This window comes from Thamnophis sirtalis, unplaced genomic scaffold (genome assembly GCF_051295495.1).
Source record: "Thamnophis sirtalis isolate CommonGarterSnake01/CBP01778 unplaced genomic scaffold, rThaSir2_p1.2 scaffold_8, whole genome shotgun sequence".
Lineage (NCBI taxonomy): Eukaryota > Metazoa > Chordata > Lepidosauria > Squamata > Natricidae > Thamnophis > Thamnophis sirtalis.
Window position 1 is genome coordinate 68,576,914 of NW_028261388.1, and position 20,558 is coordinate 68,597,471.

At 39.5% G+C, this 20,558-nt stretch overlaps 2 protein-coding genes across 2 annotated transcripts; both read right to left on the minus strand.

Moving 5' to 3' along the window:
- Nucleotides 1-1,778: 1,778 nt before the first annotated feature.
- Nucleotides 1,779-5,392, minus strand: LOC148044468 (protocadherin beta-16-like). Its single transcript, XM_087722130.1, has 2 exons — nucleotides 2,719-5,392; nucleotides 1,779-1,784 (listed from the first exon to the last, which is right to left on the minus strand). Exons 1-2 carry the CDS (start codon nucleotides 5,140-5,142, stop codon nucleotides 1,779-1,781), a joined length of 2,430 nt encoding a protein of 809 aa, XP_087578256.1. The 5' UTR covers nucleotides 5,143-5,392.
- Nucleotides 5,393-6,760: 1,368 nt separating this feature from the next.
- Nucleotides 6,761-15,957, minus strand: LOC148044469 (protocadherin beta-16-like). The gene is made up of 3 exons (XM_087722131.1): nucleotides 13,081-15,957; nucleotides 6,952-7,159; nucleotides 6,761-6,870 (listed from the first exon to the last, which is right to left on the minus strand). Exons 1-3 carry the CDS (start codon nucleotides 15,565-15,567, stop codon nucleotides 6,761-6,763), a joined length of 2,805 nt encoding a protein of 934 aa, XP_087578257.1. The 5' UTR covers nucleotides 15,568-15,957.
- Nucleotides 15,958-20,558: the final 4,601 nt, after the last annotated feature.

Below are 20,558 nucleotides of genomic sequence, written 5' to 3' on the forward strand. Positions count from 1 at the left end.
AAAGGTTCACCATTACTGGACTATAACATGGGCAAGTCGCGGCATCGTGTGACATTTAGCAATTTTTTTCCCTTCACGGAGCTAGATTGGGTGTGGCCTGCATGTGACGCATTCGACGTTATTATCAGATATATTTTTGTATGGATGTTTCAGATGCTATTGGTATATTATGATTTATCAATTGTTCATATCTTATTATTTATGATTGTACCTTATGATTTATCATCTCTGAGTTATCACTTTGTTGTTTGCATGTACTCTTGAGAGCTTATGTCCAAGAGATAAATTCATACTTGACCAATAAAGAATTCTATTTCTGTTCTGTTCTCTTTTTTCTTATTATGCCTTCCTCCTTTGGGTGTGTATGTGCATGTAAGGGAGAAGGAGAGAGCGAGAAAGGGGAGGAGGGCTAGGGTTAGGTAGGGTTACCTTAGAGATTTGCCTTGTATGATATAGGTTTGTACCTATGGAAATTGGTGTCAAGATTGAACCATTTTGCTTCTTTCAAACGTAATGCTTTTCAATTTCCCAGTGAACTAGTGGGAAGGAAATGGAATGTGGAGAATGTTTGCAAAGATCACGAGAGCATGGAGCCAGCAAGGTCATTGCTGCAGGTGCTTGAGAAAGAGATAGATCGTTCTCATAACAAAAGACCATCTCATAATTGGACAATGTACTTGGACACTACTGGAAAAGATAATCAAAAAACATCTGCAAACTTCTAAAAACAAATCATTAAACTAGAAGCCAGCATGGGTTTGTTAAAAACAGACCATGCCAAACCAATCTTATTTCATTCTTTGACAAAGTGATTAAGTTAGTAGACCAGCGAAATGCTGTAGATAAAGTATACTTAGATTTCAGTAAAGTATTTGGCAAAGTACATCACATAGAAAGATGTGAGATTGCCATCAGAAATTGTGGATGCTTCATCACTGGAAGTTTTTAAGAAGAAACTGGATAGTCACTTGTCTGAAACGGTGTACGGTCTCCTGCTTGAGCAGAGGGTTAGACTAGAAGATCCCTTCCAGCTCTATTCGATTTATTTTGAACAGAAATCTCCTGTAGACCATACGGCAAGAGTTTGTTCAGTCCAATAATTCTCTGCCTACCCAACATTTTCATTCTGACTAAAGAAGTTATTTGAATGAGTAATGAAATGTGTCAATTTTAATAGACTTTGGTACAGTTGCCATGATTTAACCTTTTTAGATAAATTGATTGATTTTCAGTGACTACCTCTACATTATGCAACCCTTCAGCTATTTCATAACCCTTCTTTAGCAATTTCAGTGGTGTTCCTTTGAGGTATTTGTTTCCTTCTTTCCTTCAATTTGTTTTTAATGTTTCTGGAAGTCTTTAATATATAGTTCCACAAATCCTGACCCACTTAAGCATTTAATCACTTGTAGCACTCTCCACCAATCAGATCAAGCCTTGATCATGAGCTACATAATAAAACCTTTAGTTTCTAATCAATATGATCAAATTTTATTTAAATAGTTTTTCACTCAGTCCATATTCTTTTGTTCAAACTCCCATTCAACCCCTCTGCCAAATTTTATTGTTTATTTATAAAATTTATTGAAGCGGTATCGTGGCCTAGAGGTGAAGATTCTTGCCTCCAATTGGGAAGGTTGAGAGTTCAGCCCTAGTCAGTGACAGATGTTTCTTTATCAGGGCACAAAGAGAAAATATCTACTGTAAACTCTGTGTAGGCATCAAGAAGGGAATCTAGCCAGTAAACGCTCATTCAGTCACCCCAACTCCACCCCCAATTACACCTGGAATAAAGGGATTATAAGAAAGAAAGAAAAATTATTAGTCACCTGTCTTAATACAAGATAATACTTGGTGGGTTACAATCAGAGAAAATAAAAAGAGAATTAGAAATAAAAACAGAAATAAAATAAAATAATTAAAGTAAAAATATTAAAAACATCAATTAATATCCACAAACACGATATGGGGAGGTGGAATCTGTTGTTAATCAATCAATCAACCACCTCCACTGTGATGCTCCCCTATTGGGGCCCCAAGCTTACTGGTAGAGTCAGTTCTTCAGGCCCTTGTGGATAGGAGGGTTGGGGCTGACTTCACACCAGGGGGCAAGATGTTCCAGAGGACAGATGCAAGAGCAGAAAAGGCAGACAGGGCTCGCACAATGACAGGGCCTCCTCTGCTGGCACGGGTGGGATGGGCCAATCCCAGTGGGATAAGATGGTCCCTCAAATAACCATGCCGTGAAAAGCTTTAAAAGTGATTAACAATACCTTGAATGGGACCCAGAAGCAGACAGGCAGCCAATGCAGATTGCAGAGCAATGGTATTACATGGGCCATTGTTCAGGCCACAAGAATTGCCCATGACACTGAACACTGCGTCAGCTGAAGCTTCCAAATTTGAAAAACCCTGCAAATTGTTTCCTTCTGAGAGAATTGTATGATTTTCTTTTAAGGCAGTATATATTTGGTAAGTTTCTCACCTACCAAATTACATTTAGTACAATTACAACACGGGATAAATACCCATATAGAAACTGAAATACATGTAAAACCGATATAAATTTTCCAGTACATTACCCTAAACAAACAAGTTTTCTGGAAATTCACAGCAACGTACATTAATAGACAATCTTTTATTTTTAGAAATTAATAATTTCTGAATTATTCAAACCATATAGATTTATAATGTGCTTCCATTAATAATTATTCTCACCTGGGATATGTGCTCTCTTTCCTCCAATTGATTAGGAAGATCCTGGCAATCATTACGAATCTGTGGATTCAGCAGAGTTTTTTGATGCTCCATAGTAAAAACAGGAAAGAAAGGCCTAAGGAATTTAAACTCACTGCTCAGAGACCCATCAGCTAAGCACACTTCATAGCTGTAGGCCTGGGAAGATGCCCCAGTATTAGGATCCACACACTTGTCTTGCAAATTTGGTCCCCCAGGGAAATTCCCTGTGGAATGAGAACTTCCTATGAACTTCCTTCGCTTCTGAAACTTGGTTGCAATAAACACAGTGACAGAAAGCAGAAAAATGGATGAGATGGCAACCAAGCAGATAATCAGATACAGTGTTAGAGTATGATCTCCTTCTTGCGGGACTTCCTCCTTAGGATTATCCATAATTTTCATGTAAGGATCAGAGAAGCCGTCCACTAGAAGAATCCTTAGGGTCGCAGAGGCAGACTGAGGAGGATGCCCATTATCCCTAACTACCACAATAAGAGTGTGTTTGAAACTGTCTCGCATGTTCACCGGTCTCATGGTTTTCACCTCCCCATTCTGAGTCCCAATAGCGAAGAGACTCGGATCTGTAGCCTTCAGCAACTGATAGGAAAGCCAAGAATTCTGCCCTGAATCTCTGTCCATTGCCACCACTTTGGTGACTAGGTAGCCTGTCTCTGCTCCCCTGGGAACCAGATCATTTGATGGAGAAGTGCTGTTCTGAAGGGGGCAGAGGACGAAGGGGGCATTGTCATTTTCATCTGTTATAAAAACTTGGACCACCGTTTCTGAGCTCAAGGGAGGTGAGCCCTTGTCTACAGCCCTCACCATCACCTGGAAATCCTGTATATCCTCATAATCTATAGATCGAATGGCATATAAATTCCCAGTTTCAGAGTTGGTGGAGATGTAAGATGATGCAGGCTCTTCCCTGATCTCTCCAAACAAAAGAGAGTAGGTTACTTTGCCATTCTGTTCTGTGTCCACATCCACAGCATGGACTGATCCAATGAGCAGTCCCGGAATGTTGTTTTCTCGTAAGTGCAAATTGTAGAAACCTCTTTCAAACTTTGGAGGGTTATCATTGATGTCTGAAAGTTGAATGCTAATAACTGTCATTGAAGTGAGTCTGGGAGAACCTTGGTCGGTGGCTGTGATGGTGATGTTATAATGTGACATTTGTTCTCTGTCCAATGGCTCTTGAGTCACAAGCTGGTAATAATTGTTCTCAGTCCGTTTTAATATAAAAGGCAGGTTTTTCTCAGTGTTGCAGTTAGTTCTGCCATTGTCTCCGGAGTCTTGATCTCTGATGCCAAAAAGTGCCACCAGTGTTTCCGGGGGAGAATTTTCTGGTAAAGGATTAGTGATGGATGATACAATTATTTCTGGAGCATTGTCATTCTCATCTTCGATGTCAACAAGAACTTTACAGTAAGCGAACAATCCTCCTCCATCTGTGGCTTTGATGCTGAATTCATAATTATGATTTTCTTCATAATCAATTTTCCCTACGAGCATAATTTCCCCAGTATGATTGTTTAACCTGAATGATCGGAGTACATCTGCTGGTGCTTGGCTAAAAGTGTAAATGATGTGAGCATTGGATCCAATGTCTTTGTCGGTGGCTTCAACTTTAGCAACCAATGAACCTGGATGACTATTTTCCATTAGCTGCACTTTATACACTGCTTGTTCAAATTGGGGCACGTTATCATTGGTATCTAGAATATCAATAATTATCTGTGCTGTGCCAGTTCTCCTTGGGATCCCTCCATCCACAGCTTCCAGAATGAGGATAAACTGAGGGATCACCTCGCGGTCTAATGGTTTTACCAAAAGCAGTTCTGCATATTTCCTACCATTGTTTTGACTTTGTATGTCCAGCTTAAAATATTCACTTGGGCTAAGTATGTAGTTCTGGATAGCATTTTTTCCTTTGTCTAAATCTTCGGCTGTCTCCAAGGGGAAACGTGTATTTATGGGAATCTGTTCAGGTATTTCAAAAAAGAATTGATTCTGAGGGAAAATAGGGGAATTATCATTGACATCTTCTACCTGAACTTCAATTTTGAAGAATTGAAGAGGATTTTCCAGCAAAATTTCAGAGAATAGAGTGCAAGGATCACTCAGACCACACAAAGCTTCACGGTCAATTTTATCCCTCAATATTATATTCCCAGAATGAGGATCCAGCTGGAAATCCTGCCTGGAGCTCTTAGAAATCAACTGTGCTCTGCGAGCAGAGAGCTCCTTCACATCCACTTTCAAATCTTTTAGCACATTTGCTACTATTGACCCAGCTTTCTTCTCCTCAGGCACTGAATAGCGGAATGGTTCACACAACATACCAGAGCTACACAGAGAAATAAAGAACAAGACCACTTGCCTGCTAGTACGAGATGCTTCCATTTTCTCAGCCTCTTTCAGGGAAGGTCATACATTCAATAAGATTCTTTGTAAAGCAACTGCTGTAATTTCCATTATAGTTGTGATCAGAATCCAGTGGGAGTTATTTTTTTGGTATCCACGTTAAAGTATTTTCTTCGGAAATTTCTCAAGATTTAATTGAAAGCTGTTGCCTTTTGTCCTGAGATTCCTTTGTCTAATGACTGGATCACTCTGAGGTAAACGAATCTCTCTTTTTACTGTTTGGTGCAATAGCACCACCTTGTGTTTAAAGTAAAATGTAGCACTGAATTTAGGAAACTCCTTTGAAAAGGGCATTTATTATAGTGTATAGAATAGTGTGTGCATCTTTTCAAAAGAACAAAGTGTTATACAATCTTGGTGTCTTTTGTAATATCTAAGTAATGTATTAATAGCTTTCAATCGAGAGAAAAAGATTTCTCCCAAAATATAAGAGCTATAATTTTTGATATCGTTGTGATATGAATGTTTGTATAAAGTACCATAAATACAAGGAATCAGAGGAATATTACTTGTGTGTTTTATTTTTACTTGCACCTTTTCTTGTCATACATTTATAATGACCATGTAGGTTATATTTGGATACAATCATGATTTTCACTTCCATTAATATCTAGATATTTCATATTTCCTTTCAGAAGGAAATTAAGCAGCCAGAAATTTAAATTAAAAAGATTCAATTTGCAGAAGTTGCCACTGCATTTCTTTCTTTCTTTTTTCTTATTACTTTCTAGAGGTTTTTACCTCTCTTGTCTGTCTAATATTTTGTTTTGGATTTTTTTTTTCATTTTTGTAACAAATTTGATGTAAACAGAAGGACAGAAATGAACAATTGACTATCATGTTAAACCATCTTGGAAGAGTGATGGGGACTGTATTCTTATATTTTATATCTAACATTTCAGAAATTTGCAATGTATCTTTGAAGTTAAGGTGTAGACAGACAACGACCTGTATCATTTTTGAATTTCCAGATGTTTTTATTTAATAGATTATCTAGCAAAGGTTTAAGGGCAACCACCTTAATATGTAATGTTGTATACCATTCATGGCTTAGAGTTGACTTAATCAGCTCCATGGAGTGTATGTTTTTTTAAAAATAATAATAAGCTGACTGTGTGATGAATTATAATAATAACAATTGCAAGGGGTAGTTTTCTTTGGAACAGCTTACATTGTGCAATGAAATTGTTAACACCATCAAACAACATCTGCCTTTTCCAGCTTCTTGGGGGGGGAGCACAATAGGTGAATAAATCCAGTCTGATAGTCTGATAGCTGATCGTGTAACCAACCATGATAATAATATCAAGAAAGGAATATTTCAAGGAGATCGTTCACTACCATGTTTCTTATTGCACTGATTCTCCTGTCAACTATAGTGAAAAGGTCAGACCATCATTATCAAGCATCCAAAATATCTGCCAGACTGTATCATTTCCTTTACATGGGTGATATGAAGTTGGATGGAAAAGCACTATCTGAAATAGAATCATTGTTCAATTCTGTCCATATATAAGATCAAGACATTGCAATGAAATTTGGGCTCAACCAATGTTCCACCCTCACCACCAACAGGAGAAAAATGGTGAAAACCATTTTAATTCCATAGGGAATTAAGGTGTCCTTTGGAAACTGCATCAGAGTCTGGACGAAGACTATCACTATCAATACCTGGGTATTCTTCAAGCTGAGAATCTTTCAAGCACACTGAAGTTAAGAAGAAGATCAGAAATGAATACATCAAGAAAGTGAAGAAGATTTTAAGTCAAAATTCAGTGTAGGAAATACCATCAAGGCAATTAACACTGCGGCAATCCCAATCATTAGATTCATAACACTTGGAATAGTGGATTCGACTCAAGCAGACCTTCCTAGCCTTGGCTAGGAAGACCAGAAAAATAATGACAATGAAGTAAGCCAGAATTAAGAAGACAGCAACAGACAGCCAATACCACTTCTGCAAAGAAGCTGAAGAAATAGTGGACCACCTAGTTATCTGCTTCAAGAATATCACACAGATTGATTACAAATAACGGCATGACAAAGTAACAACAACAAAAGCATGACAAAGTAACAACAACAGTGCATTGGAAGAGCTGCAAGAATACTGTTTGCCTGCAAGCAAGAACTGGTGGAATCATAAAAATGGAGAAAATAATAGAAAATGAAGAAGTCAAAGTGCCCTGAGATTTTAGAATTCAAATAGACAAGAACCTGCCACATAACATCTGAGACTTAATAATAGTTTTTAAGAAAGACAAAAAACAACAACTACACCAAGATAGTGGATATGGCAGTACTTGAAGACAAGAGAAAGACCTGGAGAAGATAACAAAATACAAAGGACTGCAAATAGGAATAGAACAACTGTGGCAAAAGAAAGCAAAGGTACCAATATAATAGATCCCTTGGTTGACAAAATGATAGTTCTATCAACATTTGCTCTGGGCTGTTAGAATTAACCAAAAGACTCAACACAAGCTGTAGAATAAAAGCTCACCAAGAAACACTTCTTCCCACCTCTCAGTCTAGGGAAAGTGTTGGACAGACTGTCAAGAACCACTTAGCAAGTGGTGATAAGGAAAACTACAGGAATGCAGCCGGAGACAGACCCTTTGTTTTCAGCTAAAGCTATCATTATTGACAGGATTAACACAAGAAAGCTAAAGCAATCAGTATTGAAAAGATTAAGACAATAGGCACATCCCTACTCCCTGACTTTACATCTCCCTCCCCTTCCAATGGCTAGGATTGACCACCTGCTCCCTGAATGACCACGCCCAAAGAAATTATCCCATCAAAAGGCACACCATCAGACCTTATTGAAATATCTGAATCACAAAAGCTGGAAAGAGTATAAAAACTCCAATAATTGCTTCACACATCAACTGGCTAGCTCGGAACTCAAAGTTGATGTCACTGGCTTCCTAAAATAAACTTCTTTCCAGCAGCTTGCTTCCTTGTCCATTTGCTCTCAAGCGCTGACAGCTTCATCCCAGCTCGAGGGAAAAATCTGGGTTTTTCTTCCACCAATTTAGCGACCACAAAGGGACTCCCAGCCAACCAAGCTATAGGAGGTACAGGGCCAATACTGTGGCCGTAACAGATCTCTTTTGTCTGTGGGTAAGCCACAGGGACACAGTGGTTCAGTGGCTAAGGTGCTGAACTTCTTGATCAAAAAGGTGACAGTTCGGCAGTTCGAATCCCTAGTGCCACGTAATGGAGTGAGCTCCCGTTACTTGTCCCAGCTTCTGCCAACCTACCAGTTTGAAAACACATAAAAAATACAAGTGTCAGGTTTCCAAAATATGCCCTAATTAATTTATGAGCCTCGAGCCAAGTTCAAAAGAAATCCAATCATTTATTAGGAACAACATCTCGGCAATACCCGTGTGGAGTCAGATCTAACCTCAGTATAATTATAGCTGAACTTTACCCCTGTTTCTCCCCTTCCCTCAGTCTCCATTCTCTTAAGGCCCCCAAGGTCCCTAGATGTCAAAGTCTTAACAATATTGGCTTCGGGGGGAGGAGCCTGCCGCCGTCGGGAGCTCAACGGAGCTCCTCTCAGGGTTCTGGTCTGTATATCTTATAAGATCTATAGATATCTCCCCTTTCTGGCAGAAAGGGGCAGGGAGAAGGTCAGTCGTTAGGATCTCTTTGTAATTCATAGCTTTTTTTTTTGCTGTGAATGGAGAAGAGGTTCAACATTAGCTGAACTTTTACTCCAGCCAGTTCTCCGCAGCTGCCTTTTTTGCAGCCCTAGGCAGATTGCCCCCCCCCCAGGACAAAGCTAAGCTATTTAAAAATTAATCCGGGCGGGGACCATTCCTGAGGAATTTCTTCTATTACTATCTAAAATACCAGCTTCAACTTTGCAAAAGGCTCCCTTTTCCAGCTGCGTCACAAGATGGCGATCTTACAGCTTTTGTGTTTGATGTGACGTACTTAGTCAGCCCTGCTCTCCTGAAGGCTTCTCCGTATTAACTGTTAAAAGATTAACTGAGGGGAGCAGAGACTTTGATTCTTGGCTTGCTTGATTGCTTGTCTTTTATTTTTATTCTGGAATGGCTCCCAAATCTAAGCAGAAGCGCTTCCTTAATAACATATCTCAAAAAACTGCTATGAAGCCGCTACCCTTGCCTCCTACGCCCTCCACTGGAGATTTGTTAACACAAGAATTTCTTCTCAAAACGCTTAATAATTTCAGACAGGAAATTAATCAACTGATATCGGATTTATATGATCAATTTGATGCTAAAATTGCTCAAGCAAAGGAGGATATGATCGGAGTAATGACAGTCATGACAGATTATATTGCTGAAACGGAGGATAAATTGGAACTTTTGGAAGAAACTAACTTTAATTTGACATCCAAAATTCAAACGTTACAACAGGAAATTGAAAATGCTCAAAAACAACTTGTCATGATAAATTATAATAAGACTGCCTTCGCAATAAGAGTTAGAGGACTGCGTGAAAACGAACAGGAGAATTTGAAACAGATCTTCTTTGAGGCTCTTAGCCGCTCGGTGGGAAGTCCGGGACTTAACTTTGATTGGCAGATTCAAAAAATTTACCGCCAGAATTCGTGGGTAGCAAAACAGCGACAGCTTCCGAGGGACATAATTATATACTTTACCACAAGGGAATCCAGAAATGTGATAATACAGAGGCTTTACAACAAGAGGTTGAGAATTGATGGACAGGACTTGATTGTTTTTAAAGAGATACCATCTCAAATATTAAGAGCAAGGAGAGATTACATTTTCTTAACTGAAGAACTCAGAAATTCTCAGATTCCATACAAATGGGAAGTCCCAGCTGGCATTACAGTTACATTTGGTAATCAAAAACACCGCATTAATTCTGTCTGTGAAGCCCGAGAATTTTATTACAAGACCCTGAAGGCGGGACTTCCTGATTCATCCGGACCTGGAGAGAGACAAGGAGAAGGAGAAGACATGCAGCGAGACACGTGGCTACAAGGCGGAGGGTGTTGCTTTCCTCTTCCGGAAGGGCAGAAGAGTAAAGAATAAAGACTTAGCGATGTTCTTAAAACTTTATGATTTCTGCCTGGGATAAAATGGAAAAGTTGTATATCGATGATGAGACATGGAGACTGAAAGAAGTGTTGTTGATTGTGGACACATATTGTATATAAGATTTGTTTGAACTCTAACTCAAATTGCGCATGAATTATTTTCCTAGGCGAGGAGAGCGGAGATTGCGATCTTTTTGAGTTGTGGTCTGGGACGAACGGAGTTGGGAGGCGCGTGGGAGAGGGAAGGGTAGCGAAAGCTTAACTAGACTAATTGGGGCTAGAATGCAAGCTGATGTTTGTATGAGTTGTTATTTCAATATAAGGTTAAGAAAGATTAGTCAGAGAGTCTCCAGGAAGGTGGAGTAAATATGTGAGGAGCAATGGACGCGGATAAAATATATATGTGGATATGGATAAAGGCAGGGTGGAAGGTAAAAAATTTACATGTGGATGTGGGTAAGGATAGAATGGGAGGTGTTGGAAATGAAAAATGAAAGAAGTACTTGAGTTTAATGGTTTTATAGAAAGGTTTGGATATTCGGATAAAAAAGAGATAAATTAAAGGTCTGAATAGATAGATAAAGCAATGAGACTTTTAGTTGGGGAATCCTAATTGATTAACTTACCTGGCTCTAATACAGTTTGAAACCCTGCAAGTAGTAAAATAACCGAAATTTGGAATGAGCTACATTGTTTAAGATTTACAGATGATGGGAAGCTGTGTTAATGTAGTGGGTTTATTGATCTTTCTTGTTTTTCTTTTTGTGTGTGTGTTTTTTTCTTTTCTATTTTTTTTTACTATTCCTTTTTTTTTTGTTTTTCTTTTATTTTTTTTTTAACTTTAAAGTTAGCTGGCTTTATTATACTCAAGTGCTTGTTAAAGAACTATGCCGGGTATGGGACCTGGGAAGCCGTAAGGGGGTTAGGGAGGGGGGATTATAGGGGGGAGGGGGGAGGGTGGAATTACAGTTTCAATTTTTAGAACAATAAGAATTCACTTGTATACTGCGGCTCGTTTTCCTTTTTTTTTCTTTTTCTCTTTTATTTTCTAAAAAAACTGAATAGATTAATTGTAGGGATACACCAAAGTGAGGAGAAGAGGGAAAGAAGAGGGAGAAGTAAAGAGGGAGTGAGAGGGGAATGTAAGGAGGGTGAGATGGAGGGAGGGGGAGATGTCTGAGGGGGAAGGGAAGTAGAAGAGGGGAATGCTGGAGGGGAGAAATGAAAGTTGGAGGGGGAGAAGAAAGGGTGTATGGGGGATTGAAGTGTCATGTTGGGGTTTTGTTTTTTTTTATGGTGGATTTTTTCCTTTTTTTTTTTGTTTTTTGTTACGCACAGTATATAAGTGATTGTATAAAATGAAAATGAAAATGAAATAAATAAAATGTAATTTGAAAAGTCTTAACAATATTCAATTGACCTGCAATCTCACCGAGACCATTCTCTTAAAGCTCTCCCCGGGATGGTTCCTACTGTGTGGGTTAAAAGCTTATTTTTAAGCTTCAAGCATTAATCCCCAATTGCAATTCAAAGGTCTCCCTACCATCAAAAAACTGAATATGTAGCATTGGCTGTTTCGCTAGTGGGAGTGCCAGGTTTGAAGTACATAACGCTATAGGACTTGAACACCCAGGCTTTAAGAGTTTAAATTCCACCTCCCATTCCCTATCCACTCTGACAGAGAGCTAAGGCAGGTCAGAGAAGCCACCCTGGAAAATCAAGCAGCCATTGATTATTACGACACAATCATGACTGTGAAGAATTTTGTAGATTTTGTTGTTTTAATTTGACCAAAGACTCAGAATAAATAGAGGAAGATATCCAAGACCTAAAACAGCTGGAATGAAACACTGGATACAACAAATCCTCCCTGGCTCTTCTGCTAGTTGCCAGGCGCATATTGGCTAAAGTTCCATCACAGTGGGATTACTCCTTTGCTGTCTTTCCCAATGTATTCCCCCATGCCTAAAGACTTGTCCTTTTTTTCCATTCAAAGCACAATAAAAGGAGAAACCAGGTCTCAAAAGTGATGAGCCAAACTGATCATGAATACGAGATTTATATGGACCAAAACTCAGGTTGTACAGAGAGCTAAAATTAGGAAATGTTATCCCTTGTACAAGACAAGGGGGTGTTAGAATTAATCAAAAGACTCTGATAGAAAATAGAGTTATTTTCTCTTTAAGCCAAATAATGAGTAAAAACAAAAGCTGCAGAATAAAAGCTCACCAGGAAAAACTTCTTCCCACCTCTCAGTCTAGGGAAAGTCCTGGGCAGACTGTCAAGAACCACTTACCAAGAGGATACATTGTGGTAATAAGAAAAACCACAGGAATGCAGCCGGAGAGAGACCCTTTGATTTCAGCTGGATTAAGACCATAGCGACATTCAAACGCACTGGCTTTACATCTCCACCCCCAACATGACTGCAGAGAGGCTGGGGGAATACATGCGGCTGGGTAAGGTTTACCTGAGCAGTTTGCAACCCTGCCTGCCAGGTTCCTCATTGAAACTGTTTGTGGGAAACCTGTGCCAAAGGTTGCAGATTGTGGCCACATGATCATGTGATGCAGGGCCATCCTACGTGTGATCTGGCTGCCGAGTGCCCACATCGCAATCAAATGACTGGGACAGGTGGAACTTCTAGGATTGGCCGTAACGACCACTCACCGCATTATAATATAAATCTTTGCTAAAGGAATAGCTGTTAGCCAAGGATTACCTATAAAAGAATTGTGATCTATCTTCTCAACTAAAATTAAAGTAAAATTACCTGTTTCATAAATAAATAAATAAATAAATAAATAAATAAATAAATAAATAAATAAATAAATAAATAAATAAATAAATAAATAAGCATTTAGTTCAAGAATAACTGATAGAGCAAAAGGAATAGAGGGAGAATGAATAGGAAGAGGCTGAATTAATTGCATGTTTTTCCTCACCTCTTTCTCTGCGCCATTTACTGCAACCTGCTCAGACGTATCTTGGATGCCTGCAGAAATATTACTGTTCCCTGGGACATTAGCATCTCCCACCGAAAAGACAGGAAAGAGAGGCCTGAGAAATCGGAACTCGCTACTTAAGGATCCACCAGTCAAACAAACATCATAACGGTAAGTCCTGGAAAGCGACCCATTCTGTGAATCAGCACAATTCCCTGGAGTATCAGAACCGGCAGGTGGGAAGTGAGGAACAGCCGTAGTAAAATGGCTTTGTGGGGCCTTCTTGAAGACTTTGACCACAATAAACACAACAATGCAGACCAGGAACACAAAGGAGACTGCAGCCAAGCAGATCACCAGATACTTGGTCAAGGTTTTATCTTCTTCCGGTTCTTGCACACTGACATCCACCCTCCTCAGGAAGGGATCCGAAAAGCCATCCACAAGAAGAACATTAAGCAACGCCGTGCTGGTCTGTGGAGGAAGGCCGTTGTCTCTGACCAGTATCACCAGCCTCTGCTTACTTGTGTCTCGCTCATTCAGGACTCTCCTGGTTTTCACTTCCCCATTCTGCGCTCCTATGCTGAAAAGGGCTGGGTCTGTGGCCTTCAGCAATTCATAGGAAAGCCAAGAGTTTTGGCCAGAATCTGCATCCACTGCAACCACCTTGGTGACCAGATAGCCGGCCTCGGCTGACTTGGGAAGCAGCTCATTGCATGAGGATGTGTTGTTCTGGAGGGGATACAGGAAGAAGGGAGCGTTGTCATTCTCATCTATGATGTGGATTCGGACAATCACTTCTGAGCTCAGGGAAGGAGAACCACCATCAGATGCCCTCACAGTAACTCTGAAGCCTCTTATCTGCTCATAGTCCAGGGATCGGAGGGCATACATGTTTCCAGTTTCAGAGTTGATTGAGATGTAAGAAGTCACAATGCCATCACCCTTCCCAGGCAGAACTAAGTAATTCACTTTAGCATTCAGTGTTGTGTCTAGATCCAGAGCATGGACTGAGCCAATGAGCAAGCCTGGAATATTATTCTCCCTGATTTGCATGTCATATGAAGACTTTTCAAAAAGGGGAGGGTTATCATTGACATCGGAGATCTGAACATTAATCAATCTTGTTGAAGTGAGCCTAGGAGCTCCCCAGTCAATGGCAGTGATGGTGATGTTGTATTCAGTGACCGTCTCTCTGTCTAGGGGACTTTGGAGCACAAGCTGATAAAAGTTGTTTGTGGTGGCTTTCAGCACAAAAGGGAGATTCATCTGCACGGAGCACATCGTTTTACTGTTGTCTCCGGAGTCTTGGTCTCTCACACTTAAGAGGGCCACCATTGTGTCCAGAGGAGAGTCCTCCTTTAAAGTGCTGATCAGAGACATGATGGACACTTCTGGGGGATTGTCATTCTCATCTTCAACTTCTATCAGTACATCGCACTGACCTGGAAGACCCCCTCCATCTGTTGCTCTGATGCTCATGCTGTAGCTCTTTTCTTTTTCATAATCAATGTCTCCCCAAACAGTTATTTCACCAGTAATTTCATTTAAATGAAACAAATTGTTTATTCTTTCAGGCACCTGATGGAAGAAGTAGAGGATTTGCGCATTTGAACCCAAATCCAGATCTGTAGCTTCCACCTTAATCACAGGAGTGCCCTTAGGGAGATTTTCCTTTATTCTTGCCTTATATTCAGACTTACTAAACAGAGGAAAGTTATCATTATTATCAAGAACATTAATATTAATTTGAACTGTGCCGGTTTTCTTTGGAACTCCTCCATCAATAGCCATTAGAATCAATTCAAGGTGTGGCATCCTCTCCCTATCTAATGTTTTCTTCAAAACAAGGTATATATTGTCTTTTCTATCTTCATTCCTTTGTACTTCAAGCTGAAAATGCTCATTGGGACTGAGAATGTAATTTTGGATGCTATTATTTCCCAAGTCATCATCCTGAGCTAATTCTAAGGGAAATATCATATTTATTGGAATATTTTCAGGAATGTCCACCTTAACTTCATTTTTCCAAAATTTGGGTGCATTGTCATTCACATCTTCTATCTTGATTTCAATATTAAAGATATCTAGGGGTTTTTCCAAAACAAGCTGAGAAAGAAGTAGACAAGGAACATTCTGGCCACATAAAGCTTCTCTGTCTATTTTATCATTAGTCAACAGATTCCCAGTTTGAATATCAAGGTGGAAATATTCCTGAGTGCCCTCAGCAACTAAATATGCTTTGCGTGTGGTAAGCTCCCCTGTTTTCAGTTTCAATTCCTTCAGCACATTAGCCACCAAAAAACCCTTTTTCTTTTCTTCAGGGACAGAAAAGCGAATTGAAGCACACATTACTCTAAGGAATGAGAAAGAGAGAAGGACATACAGACCTTGCCTTTTCCAAAAGCAATTCTCCATGATTCCAGTCTCTTCCTTGTAGACTCAAATTCTGCCCCAAAATTCAGTCTTTCTTTCCTTCCTTTATGATGAATGATGAATAGGTTGAAATCGTATTTAATTGTTCAGTTTTTTGCCATCTTATAATCTACATGTGTTTCACGATAAAAGAATCACATCCCTTCCTTTTTCAATTTTTTTAACCAGGTTTCTTCTCCCAATGTTGATCAAGAGGCAGAACAGACTAATTTTCTTTGTCAATATCGCCACCATGTGGCCAACCAGGCAAAAATGTATTTTAACTTGGTCAATTGCTTTGCGGTTGTGACTTCCCAACTTAGTGTCCCAGAAAAGCAATTCTTTTGTTGCTTTATTTACTGCAATTGGGCCATCTTGGACATAAATACACTGTAAGCTTTACAAGTACATATATTAATATAGCTATGCATAGTGAAGTCATATACCAAGAAGAAATCTCAAAATGCATCTCAACGCAGACACTTGCAACAGCTTTAATCTTAATAATCCAGTTTTTTTCTGCTCTTTTGTAGTGCAAAAGAAATTCTAAACTTTAACTTTACTATCGTGACTAAAACAGCTGAGAAATTCGTCTTGGATGAGTTGGAATATTTTTACAAAAATATTTATCTAACTTATATTTATATAGTTAATTACTATTTTTTCTTTTAGCTAATTAAGTTTCCTTAGCTAGCTGAGGACTTTCCATAGCAATGAGAAGGAGGGAGGAGGAGATTCAGGGTTCTGTTTTTTCATCATTCCCTTTACTCCCTCAGTTGACCTTCCTTCTTCTCTGAAGTAGCCCATTTACTGTGAGATTAGCCACTAAGGATGTAAAATATTAGTTTATTTGAGAATGACCCAGCACATATTGAAAGAACTGAGCAGGATTCATAATAGAGAAAAAACTTCTTTATCTACAAAATGTAAAAACATGATACAAACAACACCCAAGCATCTCTTGCAAAGTGGTAGAGAGAAGAATGGACTCTGAACACAGAACAGCCGGCTCACATGGCTCTCACAGCAAATCCTGTGTCTCAGTGAAAAAACAGTTCCCTTTGGCTGGATCGTTGCCATGGCTATTCCACTTCATAAATTCTTTATAAACTGACACTCCTCCCTTTATGACTGGAATAGCCATAAAACCAAATAATTTAATATTCTTCCCAATGTGCGCTCCACCGAATGACTTGTCATTACATCTGCTAGATTGTCTTCTGAAGAACAGTGAAGTAAGCGGATTAGTTTATTTTTGATAACTTCTCTGACATTACAACGTTTATTGTCCACATACTTGCTTCTATTTTTCATTGTCACCTGTTGCCATTTTAATGCAAGCAGCATTGTCTTCAAACACTGTTACATCTTCATTAACTTCTATGTTTAAATCGTTTAACATATATACATACCAAGTTACTTCTGAACAAATTTCACATAGAGCAATAAATTCTGCCTCGGCAGTAGAAATGGCTACAGTAGTTTGTTTTCTGGACATCCGTCTAATTAAAGCCTCTCCAAATAATATTACAATCCCAGAATTGGATTTTCTGGTTTGCACATCATTGGCATAATCACTGTCAACATAAATCTTTAACTTTAAATCTGTATTTGAAGACCTAAATTTACAGTTCTATTCAAATACCTGAGAATTCTTTTTAAACCCATCTAATGCAACTGTGTTGGTGCAGCAGTAAAGCGACTTAAGATGCTTACTGCATAAACTATGTTTGGTCTGGATCATTGTGACAGATATAACAAGCTCCCTATTTCTGACTGATATATTTCTTGATCACAGGCTTCCCTTTTATCCTCACCCAAATAATTGTGAAAATGTGTGGTCATACGTGTTGGAGCAGAATTACAACCCCTCATGTTGTATCTCTCCAACAGCGGTTCAATTCTCCTTCTTTGACTGAGAACATGACCACCTTTCTCCGTTTTTTTGTATCTCTACACCAAGATAGTTTTGTATTTCACCCAAATTTTTCAATTCAAACTTTTTCCCAACTGATTAGCAAATTTCTTCATCTGTATCAGATCTTTTGCAATGAAGCAAAAGGAATCCCCGCCATGTAACCTTGCGGTATACAGTTGCAAGAAAATGTATGTGAACCCCTTGGGATTACATGGAGTTGTGCATGAATTGATCATAAAATCTGCTCTCAACTTCATCTATGTCACAACAATAGACAAACACAGTCTGCTGAAAATAATACTACACAAACATTAGATGTTCCCATGGTTTAATTGAACATAACATGTAAACATTCACAGTGCAGGGAGGAAAAATTATGTGAACCATTGGACTTAATAACTGGTTGACCCTTCTTTGGCAGCAATAACCTCAACCAAACGTTTCCTGTAGTTGCAGATCAGACCTGCACAACGATCTGGAGTAATTTTGGACCACTCCTCTTCACAAAACTGTTTCCGTGAAGCAATATTCTTGGGATGCCCGATGTGAATCGCTCTCTTAAGGTCATGCCACAGCATTTCAATCGGGTTGAGGTCAGGACTCTGACTGGGCCACTCCAGAGGCGTATTCTGTGCTGTTGAAGCCATTTTTTGTTGAATTACTTGTATGCTTTGAGTCATTGTCCTGTTGCATCACCCAACCTCTGCGGAGCTTCAGTTGGAGGACAGATGGTCATAAGTTTTCCTGCAAAATGTCTTGATAAACCCTGCAATTCATTTTCCCATCAATGACAACAATCCGTCCAGGCCCTGAGGCAGGAAAGCAGCCCCAAACCATGATGCTCCCTCCGCCATGTTTTACAGTGGGGATGAGATTTTGATGTTGGTGTACTGTGCCTTTTTTTTCTCCACACATAGTGTTGTGTGTTTTTCCCAAACAACTCAATTTTGGTTTCGTCTGTCCACAGTATATTTTGCCAGTAGTGCTGTGGAACATCCAGGTGCTCTTTTGCAAACTTCAAACGTGCTGTAATATATATTTTTTTGGACAGCAATGGCTTCCTCCGTGGTGTCCTCCCTTATATTCCATTCTTGTTTAATGTTATCCTTACTGTAAATGTGTCAACAAAAATGTTAGCATGTGCCAGAGGTTTCTGTAGGTCTTTAGTTGACACTCTAGGATTCTTCTTTACCTCATGAAGCATTCTGCGCTGTGCTCTTGCAGTCATTTTTACAGGACGACCATACCTAGGGAGAGTAGCAACAGTGCTAAACTATCTCCATTTGTAGACAGTCTGTCTTACCGTGGACACATGAACATCAAGGCTTTGGGGGATACTTTTGTAACCCTTTCCAGCTTCATGCAAGTCAACAATTCTTGATCGTAGGTCTCCTGAGAACTCTTTTCTGCGAGGCATGGTTCACATCAGACAGTGCTTCTTGAAACCAGTAAATGCAAAACAGGTGTGTGTTTTTAAAGGCAGGACAGCTGTCAGCAACACATCCAATATCATCACACTGATTGGAGTCAAGGTTGGCTCACTCCTGGCTTAGCTCTTGGAGAAGTCATTAGGCTAGGGGCTCACATACTTTTTCCTCCCTGCACTGTGAATGTTTACATGTTATGTTCAATTAGACCACGGCAACATCTAATGTTTGTGTAGTCTTAGTTTCAGCAGGCTTTGTTTTTCTATTCTTGTGAATTAGATGAAGTTGAGAGCACATTTTATGACCAATTCATACAAAACTCCACGTAATCCCAAGGGGTTCACATACTTTTTCTTGCAACTGTATATGCAACCATCAGTCTTGAAACTCTTGAACCCAAGACCCTTCAATGCCATGTTGATGTACCAGTTCTGGATGACTGCTTCAGCCCATAAATGGCCTTGTTCAGTTTATACACAGTGTCAGCCCTTTTTTTACTTTCGTACCTTGGTGCTTGAACCATATAAACTTCTTCCTCTAATTCTGCATTGAGGAATGCTGTGGTTATATCAAAGTGCTAAATTTTATGGCTGCTGCCAAAGCTAGTGCCAACTTTTCACTTTTTACAATTGGTGCAAACACCTCATCATAGTGCTCATTTTTCTTTTGCAAAAAACCTTTTGCCACTAAACTTGCCTTATATTGGACTTCATTGTTGGGTAATAGTTTATTTTTGTATACTCATTTACATCCTTCAGCTTTGTAACCTTTTGGCAAAGTCATAGATGTGAACACTTTATGTTCATTCATGGATTTCATTTCTTTGTCCACAGCTTCTTTCCACTTCACTTGCTCAACTTTGAGTAGTGCCAATACTTCCTGACAGTTTCTTGGCTCATATCACACATTACACACTTTTATTTTACTAGCAGAATACCTGTAAGTGGAATCCCTTTGTTCCATCGCTCTGACCTGTGTGGCGTTGACTATTCTTATGTGTCAACTCTTTATTGTTTCATATCAGAGTCATTATCTTCTTTTTCTTGTCCTTTTTCAGCTTCTCCTCCCTGAATGCTGACACTGTCACTAAGTGATTCACCATCACTAAGTGGATCATCCCTAAAATTGGCATCAATTCTGCCCCAATTTTGCTCTGCAAAGCCAGCAGACCTGGAAATTACTATCCTTCTGCTCCCATTGCTAAAGCGATAGCCCTTTGAGCCAGGCTCATAGCCCATAAACCTGAGCTTTCTAGCTTTTCGTTGTCTCTTTCTCCCAATTGCCTTTGGAATATGCTTCCAAACACCCTTAAATGTGCCCGAGATGGCTTTCTCCCATAGCACAGCATATGGAATATCATTAATAGATCAAATAATTAGCAGTCAACATGGCTTCACCCCAATACAACCTGCTCAAGCCAGAATCCTTCAGCAATGAATCTTTCATTGTTTGTAAGACCCCATTCCTTCTTTCAGCTACGCCATTCTCAGCTGCTGTCTATGGAGTAGTGTGTCTATATCTTCTTCCTAACTGCCCCAAACACTGTTGAAAACTTGCTCACATGAATTCTGGGACATGGGACATCCTTCAGGCCCAAAGAATTGCCCATGCCACCACATGATACACCAGCTGCAGCTTCCATATTGGAA